The sequence below is a fragment of the Amaranthus tricolor genome, chromosome 9 (assembly GCF_026212465.1).
Source record: "Amaranthus tricolor cultivar Red isolate AtriRed21 chromosome 9, ASM2621246v1, whole genome shotgun sequence".
NCBI lineage: Eukaryota > Viridiplantae > Streptophyta > Magnoliopsida > Caryophyllales > Amaranthaceae > Amaranthus > Amaranthus tricolor.
This window is the reverse complement of record NC_080055.1, coordinates 19777148-19798428: the sequence shown is the minus strand read 5'-3', so window position 1 is coordinate 19798428 and position 21281 is coordinate 19777148. Positions and strand designations below refer to the sequence as shown.

The 21281-nt window shown below is 32.1% G+C and overlaps 2 protein-coding genes and 1 non-coding gene across 3 annotated transcripts; 1 reads left to right on the top strand and 2 right to left on the bottom strand.

Moving 5' to 3' along the window:
• Positions 1-449: 449 nt before the first annotated feature.
• LOC130824618 (aldehyde oxidase GLOX1-like) lies at positions 450-4433 on the bottom strand. The gene is made up of 2 exons (XM_057689693.1): positions 3660-4433; positions 450-1800 (listed from the first exon to the last, which is right to left on the bottom strand). Exons 1-2 carry the CDS (start codon positions 4329-4331, stop codon positions 469-471), a joined length of 2004 nt encoding a protein of 667 aa, XP_057545676.1. The 5' UTR covers positions 4332-4433; the 3' UTR covers positions 450-468.
• A 2547-nt stretch (positions 4434-6980) lies between these two features.
• On the top strand, positions 6981-7096 carry LOC130824673 (U5 spliceosomal RNA). The gene has a single exon (XR_009046765.1). It is a non-coding gene; the product is annotated as a U5 spliceosomal RNA (small nuclear RNA).
• A 2922-nt stretch (positions 7097-10018) lies between these two features.
• On the bottom strand, positions 10019-14392 carry LOC130823349 (protein SPEAR3-like). Its single transcript, XM_057687969.1, has 8 exons — positions 14388-14392; positions 14172-14232; positions 12634-12843; positions 12234-12347; positions 11147-11220; positions 10361-10460; positions 10170-10247; positions 10019-10102 (listed from the first exon to the last, which is right to left on the bottom strand). Exons 1-8 carry the CDS (start codon positions 14390-14392, stop codon positions 10019-10021), a joined length of 726 nt encoding a protein of 241 aa, XP_057543952.1.
• Between the last annotated feature and the right edge of the window lie 6889 nt (positions 14393-21281).

Below are 21281 nucleotides of genomic sequence, written 5' to 3'. Positions count from 1 at the left end.
TTACTATTACAATTATGTGTTTTTGGTTTAATTGTGACTGTAGATTTTATTATTTTAGTGAAATCAAGGATGTAGAGTTCTTATCCTTCTCATTTTTAACATCCTTTTTCATTGAATCCCTCCCCTATTAGACGAGACTTTCTCTTATTAGGTGAGACTTTATTGTCTTAGCTAAATGAAATTAGTTTTTGTATGCAAGCGCGTAGCTTGTTTATACAACTACATTGTTAATTTGAACATTGATTTACATATGATGAAAAGATAAGGAACAACACAACACTTATCTGTGCTTCAAAAATATAACCTTCCTAGCTCTAGCATGCCATAACACTTCATAAAATAAAATTTACATACTTAAAACAATTTGGAAGTACCAAAACTTGAAAGTAGCTACAGTATGAAGATCATATAACACGAACATTTTTACATTATTTCTTAAAAATGTCGAATTTTTCAAAACCGTGTAATCTATTTTTGCAATGTAATCCACGAAGCAATGCTAGGAACACCACGATAATTAACAAACATAAGGTAGTAACCAGGAGGAGCAATCTCGCCTTTAGTAGGAGCATCGACTTGGACTTGATAGTTGCCCCCGTCTTGGACCAAAAAACTCGTAATTTTCAAGACTACAAGCCTTTGGCTCATGGAGTAACCATGTGTGGTAAAAGGTGGTGGGTATATTGTTACCGTAACATCTTTTTGTTGGGCTATTCCAGGAAGACCTATGTTCATTGAAAAACCAACCTTTTGTCCATACTTTAACCCTTTGTTTTGCAATGTAAATTTAGGCCTATACTTTTGGAGTTCCGGATCAAGGTAAGGAGGACTAAATTTCTCTAAGGAAAGTTCAGTTGGGAATTTCACATTCTTGAATAGGTATCCCGGATTGGTATTACTTCCTGCAACGAAAACTCGTGCATCAGGGAGAATCGCGGCTGATGAATGATACATTCGAGGAATTGTCGTTGCAGCCAAGACTTTGAACCGTTTCCCATTAGCCTTATAAGGGCTATACAAAAAGGGTGTAAAAACCGGCTCATCAGCAAATCGCCAACCGGAAGCACCCTTTTTAGCACCATTAAGAATGATCACATCCCCATTAGGTAAGTTCAACATATCACTCATAACACGAGGAGATGGCATCGTTTCGATTTCCCATTTAGGGTTCGGGTCAAGAACCTTGATCCGCCCACAAGTGTCTAAGGCCGGAAGGAAAATCCCTTCCTTCTCGGCCTTACCAAACGCTAAAGGTTGTCCACCCCCACAAATAATAACTTCAATATCAAGATTATTCCCATCATTTTGTAAATCAATTGGTAGGATTACAGAGCTACCCGAGCCAGGGTAGTTTCGAGCACCACCAGGCAAATCAGGGTAAACCCGAATGATTTTATTGATTCGTACATCAAATAAAACGGACTTGAAATTCGCGAAAATGAAGAGATTTCCATCAGGTGCAAGATGAATGAAGGGGTAGAGATTGTTTTCATGAATATCAGTTGTGTCAAAAAGGAAAGGGAAGTCTATTTTTCCAGGGGAAGGTTTGCCTTCAGGGGCAATAAATTCGTAGTTAAAAGCACGGCGTCCTCCAAACAGGACGTAAGATCCATCAGGCAGCATTGTTTGAGTAGCATACCATCTGACATCTGATAATTTTAGGTTTGATTCCCTCCAATCACATGTGTCGCATGATTGGTAGTATCGAATGATGTTGGCTCCTTCTTCCCATCCTCCTGTGTTTATTAATGTACCATCTGGTGCTAGTCCTCCACTTGAGCACCATGGGTTTGTGAGCACCTACAAATATGTTTATGGTTAATAGGAATATTCGAATTGTAGGATAAATAAATCAAAATTTTGTGGATTAGATTTATTAATATGTAGCAATAATAAGACATTTATTTTAAAAGTGATATTACTGACAATGGTTTTAAAATATTTATTAAATGATGTAAGAAAATAATTTTTTATAGATTAATTGCTATTTTTAAATATTTTAATTGCTATTTAATCATTTTTGAATAATTACTAAAAAACGATTAGCTTAGAATTTAAACTAGAATAATCAATGGTTGAGATTTCATGACACCAAGAGCAGATCTTTTTAAGGCCCGATCCAAAAAGTTTTGGGTCATATATAAAACTAAATTATTTTCTATGGAATAATTACATTCGCGCGCTATAAAAAGTAGTAATTAGATATACTACTTTTGGTCTTTAATAATTGCTACAATCACCGTAGCAACTATTCTACTGTTCATTAAATGATCTTATTTGACATATATTTCTCTGTGCTTGATGTAAAACATAATCAAATGAATCTTATTTAATTCATCTTACACTACAAAAAACACACATTTCGACAACCCAAAAAGCTATACCGACTGATTTCCGACTATTTTGGGATAGTCGGTTCAGAATGGTCGGAATTTCATTCTAGTAGGAAAATAGTCGGAATTTCCGACTAACCATGGTTAGTCAGAATATTAGTTTGAAATTCCGACTATCATGTTTGTCGGAAATGAGTAAGAAATTTCCGACTAATTTCCTATTATTTTTAGTCGGAAATTAGTGAAAAAACACTATTTCGAAATTAATCCCAAAATGACAAGAAAAATAATTTTAAAAATTTTCCGACTACCTAGTTGGTCGGAAAAAAAAATGAAGTAGAAGTGCCACGTCATGCCTACTTGGCGCCTACGCCATGCCACATGAACATCACACCTCGACCCGCACAATACCTCCCACACAATTCCTTGAGAGGTTTCGAACCATTGACTTCTTGGTTATTACACCAAAACTCCAACCACTAAGTCATCTATTAATTAGTATGTAATTATTCGTATTAGTCAAATTAGTCGTATTATTATTATTATTATTAAATGTAGTATTAGTCGTAACTAGTAGTGTTAGTGTGGTATTAGTACGTAATTAGTCGTATTAGTATTAATATATTATTACTTGTATTAGTATATAATGAGTCATATTAGTGTATTATTAGCTTATTAGTATATAATTAGTCCTATTAATGTATTATTAGTCGTATTAGTGCATTATTAATATATTATTAGTCGTATTAGTATACTATTAGTCGTATTAGTGTAGTATAAGTATCTTATTACTTGTATTAGTTTATAATTAGTCGTAATAATGTATTATTAGTCATAGTATTAGTCATATTAATGTAGTATTAATATATTATTATTTGTATTAGTATATATATTGTTATTACTGGTATTAGTGCATTATTAGTATGTTATTACTTGTATTAGTATATAATTAGTCGTACTAGAGTAGTATTATTATTAGTTGGAGTGAATTAATGACGAGAGACAAAATAATAATACACAAACAATAGGAGTTTTAGTCAAATGAGATAAACAAATTAAACCAATCAAGCAAAGTATCCTTTTCGAGTTCCGACAAATTAAACTAGTAAGACAAGTGAAAAGTAAGACCGACCCTATATGAGGGCAAGAGAGATATGTGGCCTGGTCCCATCAAATATAATAAAAAAAGACGTTTTAATAGTTAAAGTTAGGAACCCATAATAGTACTATACTTAGTAATTAGCGCCCCTAGTCGCCCAAGGCCTCACAATTCTTATGATCAGTTGCGTGAAAAATAAAAATATAACAATTAGAGGAAGTATATACCTTGAGAGTTCTAATTTTGTTGGTTGCAATATCATATTCAACAGCATGAGCATAACAATCCAACGTACCAGCAGGCTTATTAAGAACAACACGACAACGATCAGGAGGCAACTCAACAGCTGATTTACCTAATGAAGTTGCATCAAACATTACAAATCTATCATTAGGCATTAACTGCAAATGCATGGCTGATACTCCTGCATCCTCAAGACTAAATTCCCATTTTCCCAAATATTTTGTCTCTAATATTCCTCCTACTAATGGCAACAATTTAGGCACATCTTTTGGTACTTCCGGTAACTTTACGGGTATACCTGGTCCGATTTTGGGTAGTTGGGGATTAGGTGAGAACCCAAAACCTGGAATAAAGTCACCTATTCTAGGAAGAGGAGGTAAAAATCCTACTCCAATTCCTCCACCAACACCACCATTACCACCGCCACCACCTCCGCCCCCGCCACGCCCATATTGGAAAGGATTATGGGGTCGGAAAGGATTATGGGGTTGTATAGGATTTTGAGGAAATTGAGGTTGTATAGGATTATGAGGAAATTGACGTTGTATATGATGACCTCCTAGACCGGGTAATCCCCAGAATAAGTTAGCAGACGTAGAAATAAAAAGATAAGAAAAAATGACAAAAGTCTTTTTTAATGAAGAATATGTATACATTTTAATTTTATATATTGTTATTATTGTTTATTTTTTATTTGCTCCTAATTTATAAGGGAAAAACACAAGAAAAACTTATTTGTTTCTCTTGTTTATTTTCCCTCTTCAACCTTGTTTAACCTATTATTATTAATAAATTTTATTTTTATATTTAGAAATTTTACTTGTTTTTGTTGAATTGAGTTTCTTTATATTACGCTCTTTGTTTTTGTAAATCCCTTTGCTTTCTTTGGGCAATGATGCAACTCATCAATGGCCTCAAAATAGTAAATATGAAGATTTAAGAGATTAATGACAGATATTGGTGTCCTTTAATTAAGCTTCAAATATATAGGTCAAAAAACATTAAAGTTGTCATATAAGTAATTTTACTTTATGGTTTTAAATGAAATGACAGCACAATTGATTGATTTTGAATTTCAATACTACTTCCCTTTTTTTTGTTTGTCCCTTTTATCTTTTGCACGTATTTTTTAGCAAATTTTAAGCTTTAATATCTCTAAGTACGCATCATAAAAAATTATAAAAATTATATATATTAAAAAACTTTACATCAAGACGAATCTAACAAGATCTCACATGAATATATTTTAATTTCAGTATATATTTCAAAAATCGAATTGAAATTTCTCTTTAAAGTGAACAAATAAAATATTATATTCTAAGTAAATTTTTAAAAACATCTTATTGTGATATACTACTCATATATTATGGAATAAATTGATCTTAACTTTAGTAAGAATTATTTAGAATATATATTTTTATGATATGCTACTTAAAAATATACATAATATATAATTCAATTCAGTTAATAGTTATATTCTATATGGCAAATTACTGTAAGAATGTCATGTGAAAATTTACAGTCTTTTTATTACATTAACTTCCTCTGGTTTTTATTAGTTGTTACAAAAAGTGACATTTCTCCTCATCACAAAACATCACTATTTATAGCAACTAATAAAAACCAAATGAAGTATGATTTATGGTATATATAGAGTTATTAGTCTACTTAGAGGAGAGTTTTAATTAAGACGCTTAAAAGCCACAATAAACACATAAATTTAGAATATAAAATTACATCGGTATTCATTACAACAAAATTAACTTTTTGTGATACAGGTTTTAGTGATATTAAAAGAATGTCACTGATTTATTTTTTAGTGCAATACTCCTATTTATTTTTTTTATTTTAAGTTCCTCTATAAAATAATTTAATGACACTTTATTTATTTTGGCATTTAGTGATATATGTGATTGTTACTCTAGTCTATAGTGACATCTATGAGAAAATGTCACAAAATTTTATGTCGTAAAAATATTTAGTATGATTTTTTATTATGATGCTAACCGGTATAATAAATGTCATCAAATCCACTATATATATAGAGCTGTTCAAAACAAACCCGACCCGAAAATCTGACCCGAAATCGAAAATTATCCGACCCGAAAAAATGTAAGTTTTTTAGGTTTACCGAACCGCAATTACCCGAACCGATACTTCATTCGAACCGTTTGATAACCGAAAAGGGCAAAATCGAACTCGAACTGCAACCGAATTTTATAACCGACATATAAACCTTAACCGATGTTACCCGAACTGAACCGTGATCGACCAGAGTCAAATCCGACCCGAATTATGCACGTAACCGAATGTAACCTGACTAAAACCGATTAAGATCGAATTGTTTTTAACCCGAACTGATACAAACCCGATCGATTATTAATCGAACTGTTTTTAACCCGAACTGATACATACCCGAACCGATTGTAAATCGAACTGTTATAAATCCGAATCAAATTTTCACCTAAATTTAGCAAATTAAGTCCAATTTCAGTTTTCTAATAATACGGAAAAAGGAAGAACACAAGTTCTATACAGAAGAGATTGCATACAGAATATATATATATATATATATATATATATATATATATATATATATATATATATATATATATATATATATATATATATATATATATATATATATATATATATATATATATATATATATATATATATATATATATATATATATATATATATATATATATATATATATATATATATATATATATATATATATATATATATATATATATATATATATATATATATATATATATATATATATATATATATATATATATATATATATATATATATATATATATATATATATAAACTAATTGAAATAAATTGATCTGCCTATTAGGGCTGGCAAAAGTTGACCCGACCTGCTAACCTGATCTGAAACCGACTCGAAATTAGCGGGTTTTGGTTTAGATTTTTGACCCAATTAATTAAATGGGTCAACCCGACCTGATCTGTTTATTAAATGGGTTAGGTTCAGGTTGAATATTTAAACCCGAAAAAAACTTGTTTAACCCATTTATTAAATTTAAGACGGATCAATATTTGCCAAATACTTCGTAAAACTAAGATAATACCAATTGCCATGTATTGAGGGATTTGTCAGCTGAAGATGACTTTCAATAAGAAAGGAAGTTGTCCCACATCGGCTAAGGGATTTGTCAGCTGAAGATGACTTTCAATAACAAAGGAAGTTGTCCCACATCGGCTATGAAAGATACTAATAAAAGAAAAATCCTTTAAATCACTTCCGCAGATCTCATTCCAACTTACACAGCCACGCCGTGAGCACAAAGCGAACTATTCTTTCACCTTTTACTAAAGAATACCGTGTGCTCGCTGCATTAAGTGGCATACGTTTATTTTTGGAGGAAACCTTTAATTAAGGTTAAATGGGTCAAATAACCTGAAATATATGAATTTAATGACCTAAAAAAAAGTAGGTTAAATGGGTCATTAGCAGGTTGATCCGATTTGCTACTGATCAGGTCGGGGTTTCAATTTTTGACCCATTAATTAAATGGGTCAGGTTCAGGTTAAGGGTTTATTGACCCATTTATATATGATTCGAATCTGAAAATGACCCAACCCGACCTGTTTGACACCCCTATCTGCTATATCTGATAAAACAATCGGTAATTATTTTTTGTAAGTAAATGAGCATATATCAATTAAAAACCTGACTATTAACTTATTTCGATATTGACCCGATCAATAGTTATCCGTAACCGATAACTACTCAAAAAATAAAGCTCGAACCCGATCTGTACCCGAAAAAACCGAACCAATTAGTAATTGATGACAACCCGAGACCGATTGACACTCGACACGAACTTCAACCGACACCGAACTGATGCTAACCCGATCTCTAACCGAACCGTGACTAACCCACTCGACCCTAGTGTGACCCGTTGTAACACACAGCCGAAAAATAACCGATCCGAAATGCAACGGAATCGAATAACACCCGTCCGAAACCGACCCGATCAACCAAATGAACACCTCTATATATATACCATTAGAAATTTCAAGTATATATTGACATTTAAATTAAATATATTATGTTGTAATGAGTGTATCAAGTTGATCAGCTATAGATTTGCAGGTCTCCAGCATAGCTGCATTTGGATTACACCTCTGGGCTGCTTTTAGTTTTTTCTCAGCATCTCGAATCTTCTTTTTCAAAGCCCTATAATTTTTATCAAGCCATGAAGCCAACTTTGTAGCACAATTTTCAATCCGAAAGTCAATTTCCCCTCCCAACATCTCGTTCCAAGCCTCATTAACCACCGATCTATATTCATCATTTGATAACCAGAGCGACTCGAAACAAAAAAGCTTCATACCGCAATTTACAACACTCGAGGTGTTAGTACACAAAAGAATAGGAGCATGATCACATCTGTATATAGGGAAGTGGCGTATATCAATGGAATCATACAGATTTTGCCAATGCACACACGCAACAAACCTATCTAACCTCTCTCTAATCAAGTTATATAAGTGAACCCCAAATCAGTGACACCATAATCATCCAAACAACTTCTAAAAGCATCCATATCCCTCTCCGCCCTAGAATTTCCCCCCTCTTTCTCATTCGCACTGAGGATCTCATTAAAGTCACCGAAAAATATTATCGGGCCTTGAATCTCATCTCTAATCCTCCTCATCAAATCCCCAAGTCTTAAATTTACCTGATCTATCGGGCCACCCGTAAATTCCACATGCAAACCAACTCCTAGAAACATCCCTATCATCTCTAACCTCCACAAGAATATGACGTGGAGAGAAAGAAATCACTAAAACAATCATGTCTTTCCACCAAAGACCAATACCACCAGAGTTCTCTGAGCTATCTATACATAATCCATCTGTAAAGCCACATCTATTTCTCACTCTCTCCAGTTTGCCCTTATCCACCATAGACTCCATAATAAAAACAATATTGTGTCTCTCACTCCAACACCAGCCTTGAAGAGCTTTAACTATCAAGGAATATTATTAATCCCTTGACAGTTCCGACTTAAAATTTTCATTGTTGTTCGTGGGGTTGGGTAACTCCGACCTCCGCTGCTGTATAGTCTGGAACAAAAAGAAAAGCCACTTCCTAAGCATGAGCGTTTTTTTTTATCACAATCACTGTCCACCATCTCAACATCAGTGTCTCTTATCTTTTTGTAACACAACCAGAGGGTAGTACAGATGCCTTTTCTAGATTATAGAGCCTTACCCAAAAAGGAAAAAAAATTTACTACCACATCAGAGGGTTGTGCATCTCCATCGATTTCTTGCAGGAAAAGCAACCTTTGTTCAAAACTCCATGGTCTTCCATTGAGTACTTTCTCTCTATCTCTCCAATGAAAGAATTGAAACATAAATAAATTCGAACCCATAGATCTGATAATCACCCTATCTTTGAGACACCAAACATGAAGCATCGTGCGTTTAAAGGCATCAAAATTAATGGGTTTTTTGGTTTAAATTCTCCCAATCAACCGCAATGAAAGTTTTTCATCATGGCATTCATCGTTCCCTTCTTTCAGTTCTATGATATTTTCTTTACCATTCATGATGGACAATTTGGAGCATTGCTCAACGAGGTCATCTGCCATAATAGACGATAGAAAAGTCTCTAAGGAAAACCCGGAGAGAGAAAAACCCTAACTCTGAGAGAGAAGGAAACTTACAAAAACACTTCCTTTTTTAAACTGCTTGGTACTTTGGTTAATTGTACCTTTGAATTAATCTTTATAAATAAATTAAAATAAATATAATTAAAAAGGAGAAACAATGAATAAATTAAAATAAATATAATTGAAAAGGAGAAACAATGAATAATATAAACATTGATTAACATTAATGATGTCATGTCATTAATCTAATGGAGTTAAAAGGTAATGCTTTACACCAAATATTGATTTGAGAGATTAGACTGAAAAATTCTAGCTCTTCATTCTTCTGTGTGCTTTAGCAAAGTAATTAACTGTTTAACACATTAAAATGCCTATAAATCATATATAAAGTAAACAGTAATTGCAGCTTGCAATATTATAATTATCAACTACTTTGTCTTCAAATTTGACAAACTTTAAAAATAAATTAAGATAATTAATTATCAAAATTATTAATCATTAAATTTTCTCATAAAAGGTTTTCATTTGTATTTCACTAGATATGTCTAAAGTACAAATAATAATGTGCAAAAAAGTAATTAAAACTCCTAATTTCTTATATAATTATCCTATTTTTCTCCTATGACATGTGATAACATTTGTATGGTTAATTCTTTAGAATACTAAAAACCTAAAATTAATTATAACTGTCGTTTAGTTCTGAGAATTGAATTTTGTTTCAGTTGAATACGATTCTCACTCAGTCCCCATTCTCTCAGCCTAACCTGTAATAAAAAAAATAAAAAAATAAAAAAAAAACTATCCATATTATAATTTAAGCTCCAAATCCACATCTAGACCTCCATTTGCTTCAGAATTCTGAATGCCAATGCTCATAGCTTTGTAAAAACTTTTCCTTCTAGGATTTTCCTGTATGGAAAAAGTTAGCATATCATGCATTTAAAGTTAATGTTAGAAATTAATTAATTAAATCTTAATTTAATGTTAACTAAACTTAATTTAAAAAATAAATATATCAATACCTCGACATTGCTTAAAAGGTGCCTAGTAACCATCCCTGATGGTTGAGGAGGGAAATGTTGGGTGTCCCCAACCATGTAAAAATTGTCATTAGGGTTACACCTAATTCAAGAAAGAAAGAAATTATTTAACTTATATTATAAGAATCAAGGAATTAATTCTTTTTTATTTTTACAAACTAAAATTTTAAATAATTTCATAATATTATTGACAAGTTAAAAAACATCAATATCATATTAATAAATTGATTACTTGATCTTAAATTTATATCATCTAAGTTGCTTAAGCTAAACTTTCATCATTAAATTAGCGGAAATTATTTTAAAGTTCGTTTTATCATGAGGTATGTTATTTGTTGGTCACTTAAACAATAGGTTACTAGCTAACGTGGGAGAACATGTTGCATAATTTTTTGATGTGGCATTACACATAGTGGTATAGATGCCTATTTTTTATTTGAATTATTTATTTTTTATTATAGGAGTATTTAACATTCTAAAATTAATTTTAAATTTAATTATATATTGTATTTTGTTTTAAATTTAGTTAAATTACTAATTAATTAATTTTTGATTCAATTTAATTGATAATGTTTTACTAATTTATTTTATTTTAAATTCAAAAAATAGTTCTTCCGCAATATTGTATTTCTTAATAAACCTAATAAGCATTATTATATTTAAAATATTTTAAATAATTTTTGTACAAATTTGGTAAGAAACTGTATTATTTCAAAGATAATTTTATTAATTAGCTTTATATATTAGTTTGAAAAGAAGAAAATATACCTTGCTGTATTACATGGCTGAGATTCAGCATATCTCATGTTGCTCCCCATTTCCATATGATCTCCCATATCCATCTGCATTATTATTTCATCATCTAATTTATTTATTAATTGAGATTTAATTGCCAACCTAACAAAAACTCAACTAATATTACAATCTTCAAAAATAAAATTTACAAAGATATCTTTCTTACTCATGTTTTTACAAGAATTTAAATCATTCAATAACTTTTTTTAAAATTATTCAAAATTCAGTTTTACATGAGAAAAAAACAAAAATTTATGTTGACTGTCACAAAAATTCAATAACAAAAATTTGTATTAGATTGTCACAATATATCACGGTCCCACATAATAAGTCTATTTCTCTAATTAATTATTTTAACACATTGAAAAAACAAAAACCAGTCTAATAAATTAATGTGGTCTCACTATAATACCGTTTCATTTAAAAAATTGTGATAAGTATTTATATCAAAAAATAAAATGACTTTAAGAAAAAAAATTTTGAAATTTCTCTTGGCAGAATTAGTAGATAAATTTCTGAATTTAATGCTATAAAATATTTTTGAAAAAATTTGGGAAAAAGGAATGAAAAAAATCTCCTTGTACCCAATCTTGCAATCTGATAATATAATGATAGATTTCAACATTAGGCTTGATTAACCAGAATAATTATTATCATGGTCCAGCTCATAATTCAACCATTGCAATTAATTATAGGTAAAAATTATGGTATAATATATTTTGATGCGTGATTTAGTGATAAATTTTAAATTTTTGTTATATTAGGTAGTATAATTGATGATTTTATTATTCAAAGTTCAAACATATTTTAGGTCACTAAATAAATTATTTATATACTTATCAAATATATTAATAATTTTTGAAGTCAATGTTATTATTTAAATTTATTAGAAATATAGTATATTTTCATTTAACATAACAAATCATCCAGTTAGATTTTATATTGGTTTAATCAATCTTAAAATGCATAAAAGAATTTATGTTAATTTACACTAATAATAAATTAAATTCTCGCGTAATTCTAATATCTAATATGAATAAAAACAATATCATAAACCTACCATATAATTATTGTATTGATGATTATAGTCATAAGAAGATTGAACCGAAGGTGATGAATAGCAAAATGGTGCTGGTGCTCCTGCGGCTGCCATGGCTGCTTGCTGCAATGCTGTCTGATAAAAAAAATTCAATAACATAAAACACTTAAAATTAATTTGCAATTAAAAAAACGAAAAAAATTTCAATTTTCAACCAAAAATAAAAGAAAAAAAAAGGACTTTAAGAATTATTTATTAAAAACAAATTTTGAAAATCACGGGTAGATTTAATAGTTGAAGTTTTCACTTTCACTCTTATTTTAGGAGTTCGATTATCTCTTTCCTGCGGATTATAAGGATTCTCCTAACCCGAAAAATAATAATAAAAAAATAAGATTAATAAATAAAGAAGGATAAAAACCTGAAATTGAGAATTATGAAAAGTTTGTGGGTAATGAAGTTGGTCAGGAGAAAAAATGCCCATACTTGCTAATTGAGTATGCAATCTAATCTTCTCTAATTGAGCAACACCAAGACCTCTTTGAGGTTGTTTTGGTTTTTCTTGATTATTACTAGTACCCTTAATTTTGCCCTTTTTTGAAGAAGAAGAATTATTTGATCTCTCATTAAACTTATTATTATTATTATTATTATTATTATTATTCATTTTTTTTTCTTCAAAATCTCAATGATTTTGACTTGATCAAATGAATTAAGTGTACTTGGCTTATTTCCGCCCCTTTTTAAAGCTTCTAAACTTCACCCACCTACCCACATCCTCTAGCTAGTAACTATTAAATTGCTTGGTTGGATCAGATTTTGAAGATTTATTAGTATATTTACTCTAATATTATTATGAATTTTACACCTTCTTTGTAATATTTCTATCCTATTTTTCTTGATAATGCTCTCTTTTTATTAATTACTCATTAAATCTTTTTGGGATAAAGAAGATTAACTTCCATATGTGGGTTTAATTGTTTACTTGCATTCTTTCTTCCTTCCAGTCACGGAGTAAAAAATTTGGAGGCTCTATTTTTTTTTGTGATGTGTTTCAAAATAGGGTCATACATTATATTTAAAGACAAAAACTTTTCCTTTTTAAAAAAAATATTTGAAGACAAAATTGTATTTTAACATTATATTAATTCAAATCACTAAAAAAGGATTTGATGTTTGAGGGCGCTTATTTCTGAGTACCTTGAATGCCCTAAGAAACGCTTTGGCCCTCTCCTTCGAGGAGGTATGGCGGGTATAGATTTTTCATTATTTTTTTCTTCAAACTCTAACTTTATGCGGAATATTAAGGTACAACCATAACTAGAATCATGTATTTCTTTTTTTTTTTTTCTGATTTAGGGGGAGTATGATTCACTTTATAGATTGATTTTTCTTTTTGTGCATTGAAAGTTTTAAAAGTTAGCAAAAACAAGATTTGATTCCTGGTCTTGGATTGATGCACAACTTCTATATATAATAATATAATTCACATAATAATAACTGAGGATTTCGCAAGTCGTTATATATTTTTCGATCTCATTATATCAACCATTTTAAAAACTTTAATACTATGTCAATTTCAATTCCCATTTGAATCTTGCTAACGAATATTGATGTAAATCAATTTCAATATCAGTAAATTAGAATATATTTTAAACTTTAGATTATTTAGCGTTAATTATATTGTCTTCTATTCTTTCTAATATTCTTATATACTTTTTGACAGTTGCCAAGATAATATTTTAAAATTTATACAAATTAATTTAAAAATTATAAATAATTGATATTAATAATTTTTACGTTGAGACGAAGTAAATAAGATTTTATTTTAATATATTTATATTTATAGATTAAAAATAAAATACAAATTAAGAATGATGAGTAATTAGTAACTCGAAAGTAAATAAGACTAATAAAAATATACGCGTAAAATTGGGTAAAGAACACGCGTAAAATTACCGGGATAACGCTCACCAAAAGTAAAAATATACGGCGCAAACAAGAATGATGATATAAATGCCTACAGTTAGGAATAACACATTGTTCCTCCCCAACATAAAAATTCTCAAGGCAAATATGACATTGATCCCAAAAATCAGAATTACCGTCTTCTAAAAATACATTAGTTTGAAGGGTGTCAATGGAAATCGAATGCTCAGGTTGTGCTTTACTCACCTCATCAACGTTTTAGCTCTTGACCCTGCTCTACAAAATTTATACTGTTTATATTTGTTACAGCTCTGACAGCGGAAATGTGACTTCTACTAAATAATATGAAATCGAAAACTCACAAGAATTATAATATTTTATGAGTCAACAAATAACCACTACGAAGGAAATAATAATTGTAAGAAAATAAACTTTTCTTAACCTTTCTTGATGTGGATTATTAATTATATTAACGTACAACACTAAACTTATATATAATGTTGAAAGAAACTAATGAAACAATAATTCACCTTGTTTCTCTAATAGCCATTAATTTAATTCCTAATAACTAACTCTCGCATAATAATAGAATATAACTATTGTTGTTCCCCTTATATTTCTCTTTGTCCTTCTATTTAGCCATGATTAATTTAGGAATTAATCATGTCCACATATATTTCCCACAATTCTCCACCTCGTTCATAAATTGAAAACACATTCAAATTTTGGACGAACAAATTGCGTAATTCGTATCCGGTTGCACCATTTTTACAATGACTGCCTATGTACCCTTAACCGGGATCAAACCGATCATAGTTCCATTTATTTCTCCATGTAATGCCTAACATGGGATAATACTTAGCAATTCCAAACAATGTTGAAACTTGCTTCATGAGACAACTTTTGGTTAACATGTCTAAAGGGTTCTCATTTGTATGCACCTTTATAAGAGAAATGATACCTTCCTCTATGACATCCCGTACAAAATGATACCTCACATTTATATGCTTGGTACGAGCATGATGAACCTGGTTCTTGGCCAAGTGAATAGCACTTTGGCTATCACAATTCAGATTCACACAATCCTGCTTCAACCCTAAATCATCTAGAAGTCCCCACAACCACATTGCTTCCTTAACTCCTTCTGCCATAGCCATATACTCGGCTTCTGTCGTAGATAGAGCCACTGTAGCTTGTAACATTGAAAGCCAACTAACTGGAGCCCCATGTATTTTAAACACATAACCAGTAGTAGATCTTCCTCTATCTAAATCACCAGCATAATCCGAGTCAACAAAGCCACTTATTTGACATGTATCTCCACCAAAGCATAAACCTTTGTCAATGATACCTTTTAAGTACCGTAAAATCCATTTCCCTGCCTCCCAATGTGCTTTACTTGGGTTCGCTATGAACCTACTGACAACACTGACTGCTTGTGAAATGTCTAGACGTGTACATACCGTAACATACATTAAACTGCCAACTGCACTAGCATAAGGTACATTATCCATGTATGCCTTATCTTCCGCTATAATGGGAGATTGTTTACCGGAGAGCCTAAAATGTGGAGCCAATGGAGTCATCACTAACTTAGCGGTTTTCATCCCAAACCTTTTAATAACCCGCTCAATGTAGCCTTTTTGACTCAAGAATAATTTTCGATCTGATCTTTCTCTTCTAATCTCCATACCCAGTATTTTCTTTGCAGCGCCCAAGTCTTTAGTTTCAAACTCTTGAACGAGTTGAATTTTTAACCTATCTATCTCCACCTTGCTCTTAGAAGCAATAAGCATGTCGTCCACATACAATAGGAGATAAATATAATCACCTCCACGAAGCTTGCGAATGTATACACAACAATCGTAATTACTTCTGAAAAATCCTTGTTTTAACATAAAAGAATCAAATCGCTTGTACCACTGTCGAGGAGATTGTTTCAATCCATAAAGTGATTTCCTCAAGCGACATACCAAATTCTCTTTACCCTCAACCTTAAACCCCTCAGGTTGATACATATAGATTTCCTCATCCAAGTCACCATGTAAGAAGGCTGTCTTCACATCGAGTTGTTCCAGCTCACACTAGTGGAAAAAACCTTGTTTGCTGCGATTTTTTTGCCATTATTTGCTGCGGTTTTGGCCCCCAGCAATAGTGATAGCAGCAAATGTCCTAATTTAAATGTTGCGGTTAAAAACCGCAGCAATAAGTGGTGTTATTTGCTGCGGTTATGGGCAAAAACCGCAGCAAAAAGTGAAGCATTATTTGCTGCGGTCAGGGGGTAAAACCGCAGCAATAAGGGAAGGATTATTTTCTGCGGTCAGGTCTAAAACCGCAGCAATAAGTCTCTTTTTTTTTTTCTTTTTCCGTTTAATCCTTATAATAATGCAATAATATTACAATGTAATAATAGTGATTAATCCAATGATAATCACAGATAATCAACATTAATCTCTTTGTAATAATAAACTCTCGCTCGTATATATATATAATATAATATGTACGTACATATATATATATATACATTAAATAAACTATAAAAAATAATCAATATATATACTAATTACAATTTATCAAGGACAAATATTAGCAAGATACACGGCAATCTTGTCTTTTAATTCGCGCATCTCTTCACTTCTCAAAGCACGTGTTTCCCTCGGAATGTCGTTTAAAACCTATATTATAATATTAAAATAAAAGCTATTAATATAGAAACATTTAGATTTTACCAATAATATATTTAATTAAGAACGTAACAAATACTTACGGCATCTATCTTTTCGACTCCAAATTCCTTCACGGAGTTTATAATATCGTCCATAAACTTCAGCGCGTAGTAGCCGCAGTCAACGGAAGAAGGAGGTTGTTGAAAGCACTAAGAGAAAATAGAAGTTAGTGTCAAAAACGGTTAAAAACGCATAAAATCGCAACTTAACACATAAATTCTAGAATATAACTATGATTTTCAATTCTAACAACTTCTACACAATAATATATACCAAATAGTGTTGTGTGCCAAGTTTCGTGCAAAACAAACAAAGTTTGAGCTACTTTACGCGCGGAATTGACAAAAACGCTTAAAAACGGATAAAATCGCAACTTAACTTCTAATTTCTAGCATATGACTATTATTATCAATTCTAACCATTTCAACACAATAATATATGCCAAATAGTGTTGTGTGCCAAGTTTCGTGCATAAGAAACCATGTTTGACCTACTTTACGCGCGAAATTCACAAAAACGCTTAAAAACGCATAAAATCGCAACTTAACTTCTAATTTCTAGCATATGACTATTATTATCAAGTATAACCATTTCAACACAATAATATATGCCAAATAATGCTGTGTACCAAGTTTCGTGCATAACAAACCATGTTTGACCTACTTTACGCGCGAAATGGACAAAAACGCTTAAAAACGCATAAAATCGCAACTTAACTTCTAATTTCTAGCATATGACTATTATTATCAAGTATAACCATTTCAACACAATAATATATGCCAAATAGTGTTGTGTGCCAAATTTCGTGCATAACAAACCATGTTTGACCTACTTTACGCGCGAAATTGACAAATAAAAACGCGAAATTGACAGCATCAAACTAGTGACCAGACCACCTTGCACGACACGTGGAGACCAAACCTATGCATCCAGGACCTAGGCTAAAGTGGAAATGGAATCTTGGTACTTGGATCTAGCTATCAAGGTCCTAAAACCATTCTAACAATCCCCGTGGACTCCTAGAAGCTGAGCCGAAGGAGGGCTGGTTGACAGTTTGCTAGATCAGAATTATGTTTAAGTGTTTGTGGTTGTTTCGTGTTCTTTTCATGATCATTTGTAGTTTTTGACTGTGTCATTAATCAAAGCTTATGCACAACATTAATCCTTGCATAACCAAGGCCTTAATCAGCCCCGGTTTCGCATCAAAACCATGTTTGAGTACTTTACGCGCGAAATTCACAAAAACGCTTAAAAACGCATAAAATCGCAACTTAAATTCTAATTTCTAGCATATGACTATTATTATCAATTCTAACCATTTCAACACAATAATATATGCCAAATAGTGTTGTGTACCAAGTTTCGTGCATAACAAACCATGTTTGACCTACTTTACGCGCGAAATGGACAAAAACGCTTAAAAACGCATAAAATCGCAACTTAACTTCTAATTTCTAGCATATGACTATTATTATCAAGTCTAACCATTTGAACACAATAATATATGCCAAATAGTGTTGTGTGCCAAGTTTCGTGCATAACAAACCATGTTTGACCTACTTTACGCGCGAAATTGACAAATAAAAACGCGAAATTGACAGCATCAAACTAGTGACCAGACCACCTTGCACGATACGTGGAGACCAAACCTATGCATCCAGGACCTAGGCTAAAGTGGAAATGGAATCTTGGTACTTGGATCTAGCTATCAAGGTCCTAAAACCATTCTAACAATCCCCGTGGACTCCTAGAAGCTGAGCCGAAGGAAGGCTGGTCGACAGTTTGCTAGATCAGAATTATGTTTAAGTGTTTGTGGTTGTTTCGTGTTCGTTTCATGATCATTTGTAGTTTTTGACTGTGTCATTAATCAAAGCTTACGCACAACATTAATCCTTGCATAATCAAGGCCTTAATCAGCCCCGGTTTCGCATCAAAACCATGTTTGAGTACTTTACTCGCGAAATTCACAAAAACGCATAAAAACGCATAAAATCGCAACTTAACTTCTAATTTCTAGCATATGACTATTATTATCAAGTATAACCATTTCAACACAATAATATATGCCAAATAGTGCTGTGTACCAAGTTTCGTGCATAACAAACCATGTTTGACCTACTTTACGCGCGAAATGGACAAAAACGCTTAAAAACGCATAAAATCGCAACTTAACTTCTAATTTCTAGCATATGACTATTATTATCAAGTCTAACCATTTCAACACAATAATATATGCCAAATAGTGTTGTGTGCCAAGTTTCGTGCATAACAAACCATGTTTGACCTACTTTACGCGCGAAATTGACAAATAAAAACGCGAAATTGACAGCATCAAACTAGTGACCAGACCACCTTGCACGACACGTGGAGACCAAACCTATGCATCCAGGACCTAGGCTAAAGTGGAAATGGAATCTTGGTACTTGGATCTAGCTATCAAGGTCCTAAAACCATTCTAACAATCCCCGTGGACTCCTAGAAGCTGAGCCGAAGGAGGGCTGGTCGACAGTTTGCTACATCAGAATTATGTTTAAGTGTTTGTGGTTGTTTCGTGTTCTTTTCATGATCATTTGTAGTTTTTGACTGTGTCATTAATCAAAGCTTACGCACAACATTAATCCTTGCATAACCAAGGCCTTAATCAGCCCCGGTTTCGCATCAAAACCATGTTTGAGTATTTTACGCGCGAAATTCACAAAAACGCTTAAAAACGCATAAAATCGCAACTTAACTTCTAATTTCTAGCATATGACTATTATTATCAATTCTAACCATTTCAACACAATAATATATGCCAAATAGTGTTGTGTACCAAGTTTCGTGCATAACAAACCATGTTTGACCTACTTTACGCGCGAAATGGACAAAAACGCTTAAAAACGCATAAAATCGCAACTTAACTTGTAATTTCTAGCATATGACTATTATTATCAAGTCTAACCATTTCAACACAATAATATATGCCAAATAGTGTTGTGTGCCAAGTTTCGTGCATAACAAACCATGTTTGACCTACTTTACGCGCGAAATTGACAAATAAAAACGCGAAATTGACAGCATCAAACTAGTGACCAGACCACCTTGCACGACACGTGGAGACCAAACCTATGCATCCAGGACCTAGGCTAAAGTGGAAATGGAATCTTGGTACATGGATCTAGCTATCAAGGTCCTAAAACCATTCTAACAATCCCCGTGGACTCCTAGAAGCTGAGCCGAAGGAGGGCTGGTCGACAGTTTGCTACATCAGAATTATGTTTAAGTGTTTGTGGTTGTTTCGTGTTCTTTTCATGATCATTTGTAGTTTTTGACTGTGTCATTAATCAAAGCTTACGCACAACATTAATCCTTGCATAACCAAGGCCTTAATCAGCCCCGGTTTCGCATCAAAACCATGTTTGAGTACTTTACGCGCGAAATTCACAAAAACGCTTAAAAATGCATAAAATCGCAACTTAACTTCTAATTTCTAGCATATGACTATTATTATCAATTCTAACCATTTCAACACAATAATATATGCCAAATAGTGCTGTGTACCAAGTTTCGTGCATAACAAACCATGTTTGACCTACTTTACGCGCAAAATTCACAAAAACGCTTAAAAACGCATAAAATCGCAACTTAACTTCTAATTTCTAGCATATGACTATTATTATCAAGTATAACCATTTCAACACAATAATATATGCCAAATAATGCTGTGTACCAAGTTTCGTGCATAACAAACCATGTTTGACCTACTTTACGCGCGAAATGGACAAAAACGCTTAAAAACGCATAAAATCGCAACTTAACTTCTAATTTCTAGCATATGACTATTATTATCAAGTCTAACCATTTCAACACAATAATATATGCCAAATAGTGTTGTGTGCCAAATTTCGTGCATAACAAACCATGTTTGACCTACTTTACGCGCGAAATTGACAAATAAAAACGCGAAATTGACAGCATCAAACTAGTGACCAGACCACCTTGCACGACACGTGGAGACCAAACCTATGCATCCAGGACCTAGGCTAAAGTGGAAATGGAATCTTGGTACATGGATCTAGCTATCAAGGTCCTAAAACCATTCTAACAATCCCCGTGGACTCCTAGAAGCTGAGCCGAAGGAGGGCTGGTCGACAGTTTGCTACATCAGAATTATGTTTAAGTGTTTGTGGTTGTTTCGTGTTCTTTTCATGATCATTTGTAGTTTTTGACTGTGTCATTAATCAAAGCTTACGCACAACATTAATCCTTGCATAACCAAGGCCTTAATCAGCCCCGGTTTCGCATCAAAACCATGTTTGAGTACTTTACGCGCGAAATTCACAAAAACGCTTAAAAATGCATAAAATCGCAACTTAACTTCTAATTTCTAGCATATGACTATTATTATCAATTCTAACCATTTCAACACAATAAT

What these genes read in the sequence shown, in the direction of transcription:
- LOC130824618 (XM_057689693.1), bottom strand. Translation starts at nt 4,331, where the DNA reads ATGTATACATATTCTTCATTAAAAAAGACTTTTGTCATTTTTTCTTAT. An exon ending in ACAAAATTAGAACTCTCAAG is followed by an intron (nt 1,801 to 3,659) that starts GTATATACTTCC and finishes ACATATTTGTAG; the next exon opens with GTGCTCACAAACCCATGGTG.
- LOC130823349 (XM_057687969.1), bottom strand. An exon ending in TTTTGGTGAGCGTTATCCCG is followed by an intron (nt 12,844 to 14,171) that starts GTAATTTTACGC and finishes AATAATAATAAG; the next exon opens with TTTAATGAGAGATCAAATAA. An exon ending in AAGCAAATGGAGGTCTAGAT is followed by an intron (nt 10,103 to 10,169) that starts GTGGATTTGGAG and finishes TTTTTATTACAG; the next exon opens with GTTAGGCTGAGAGAATGGGG.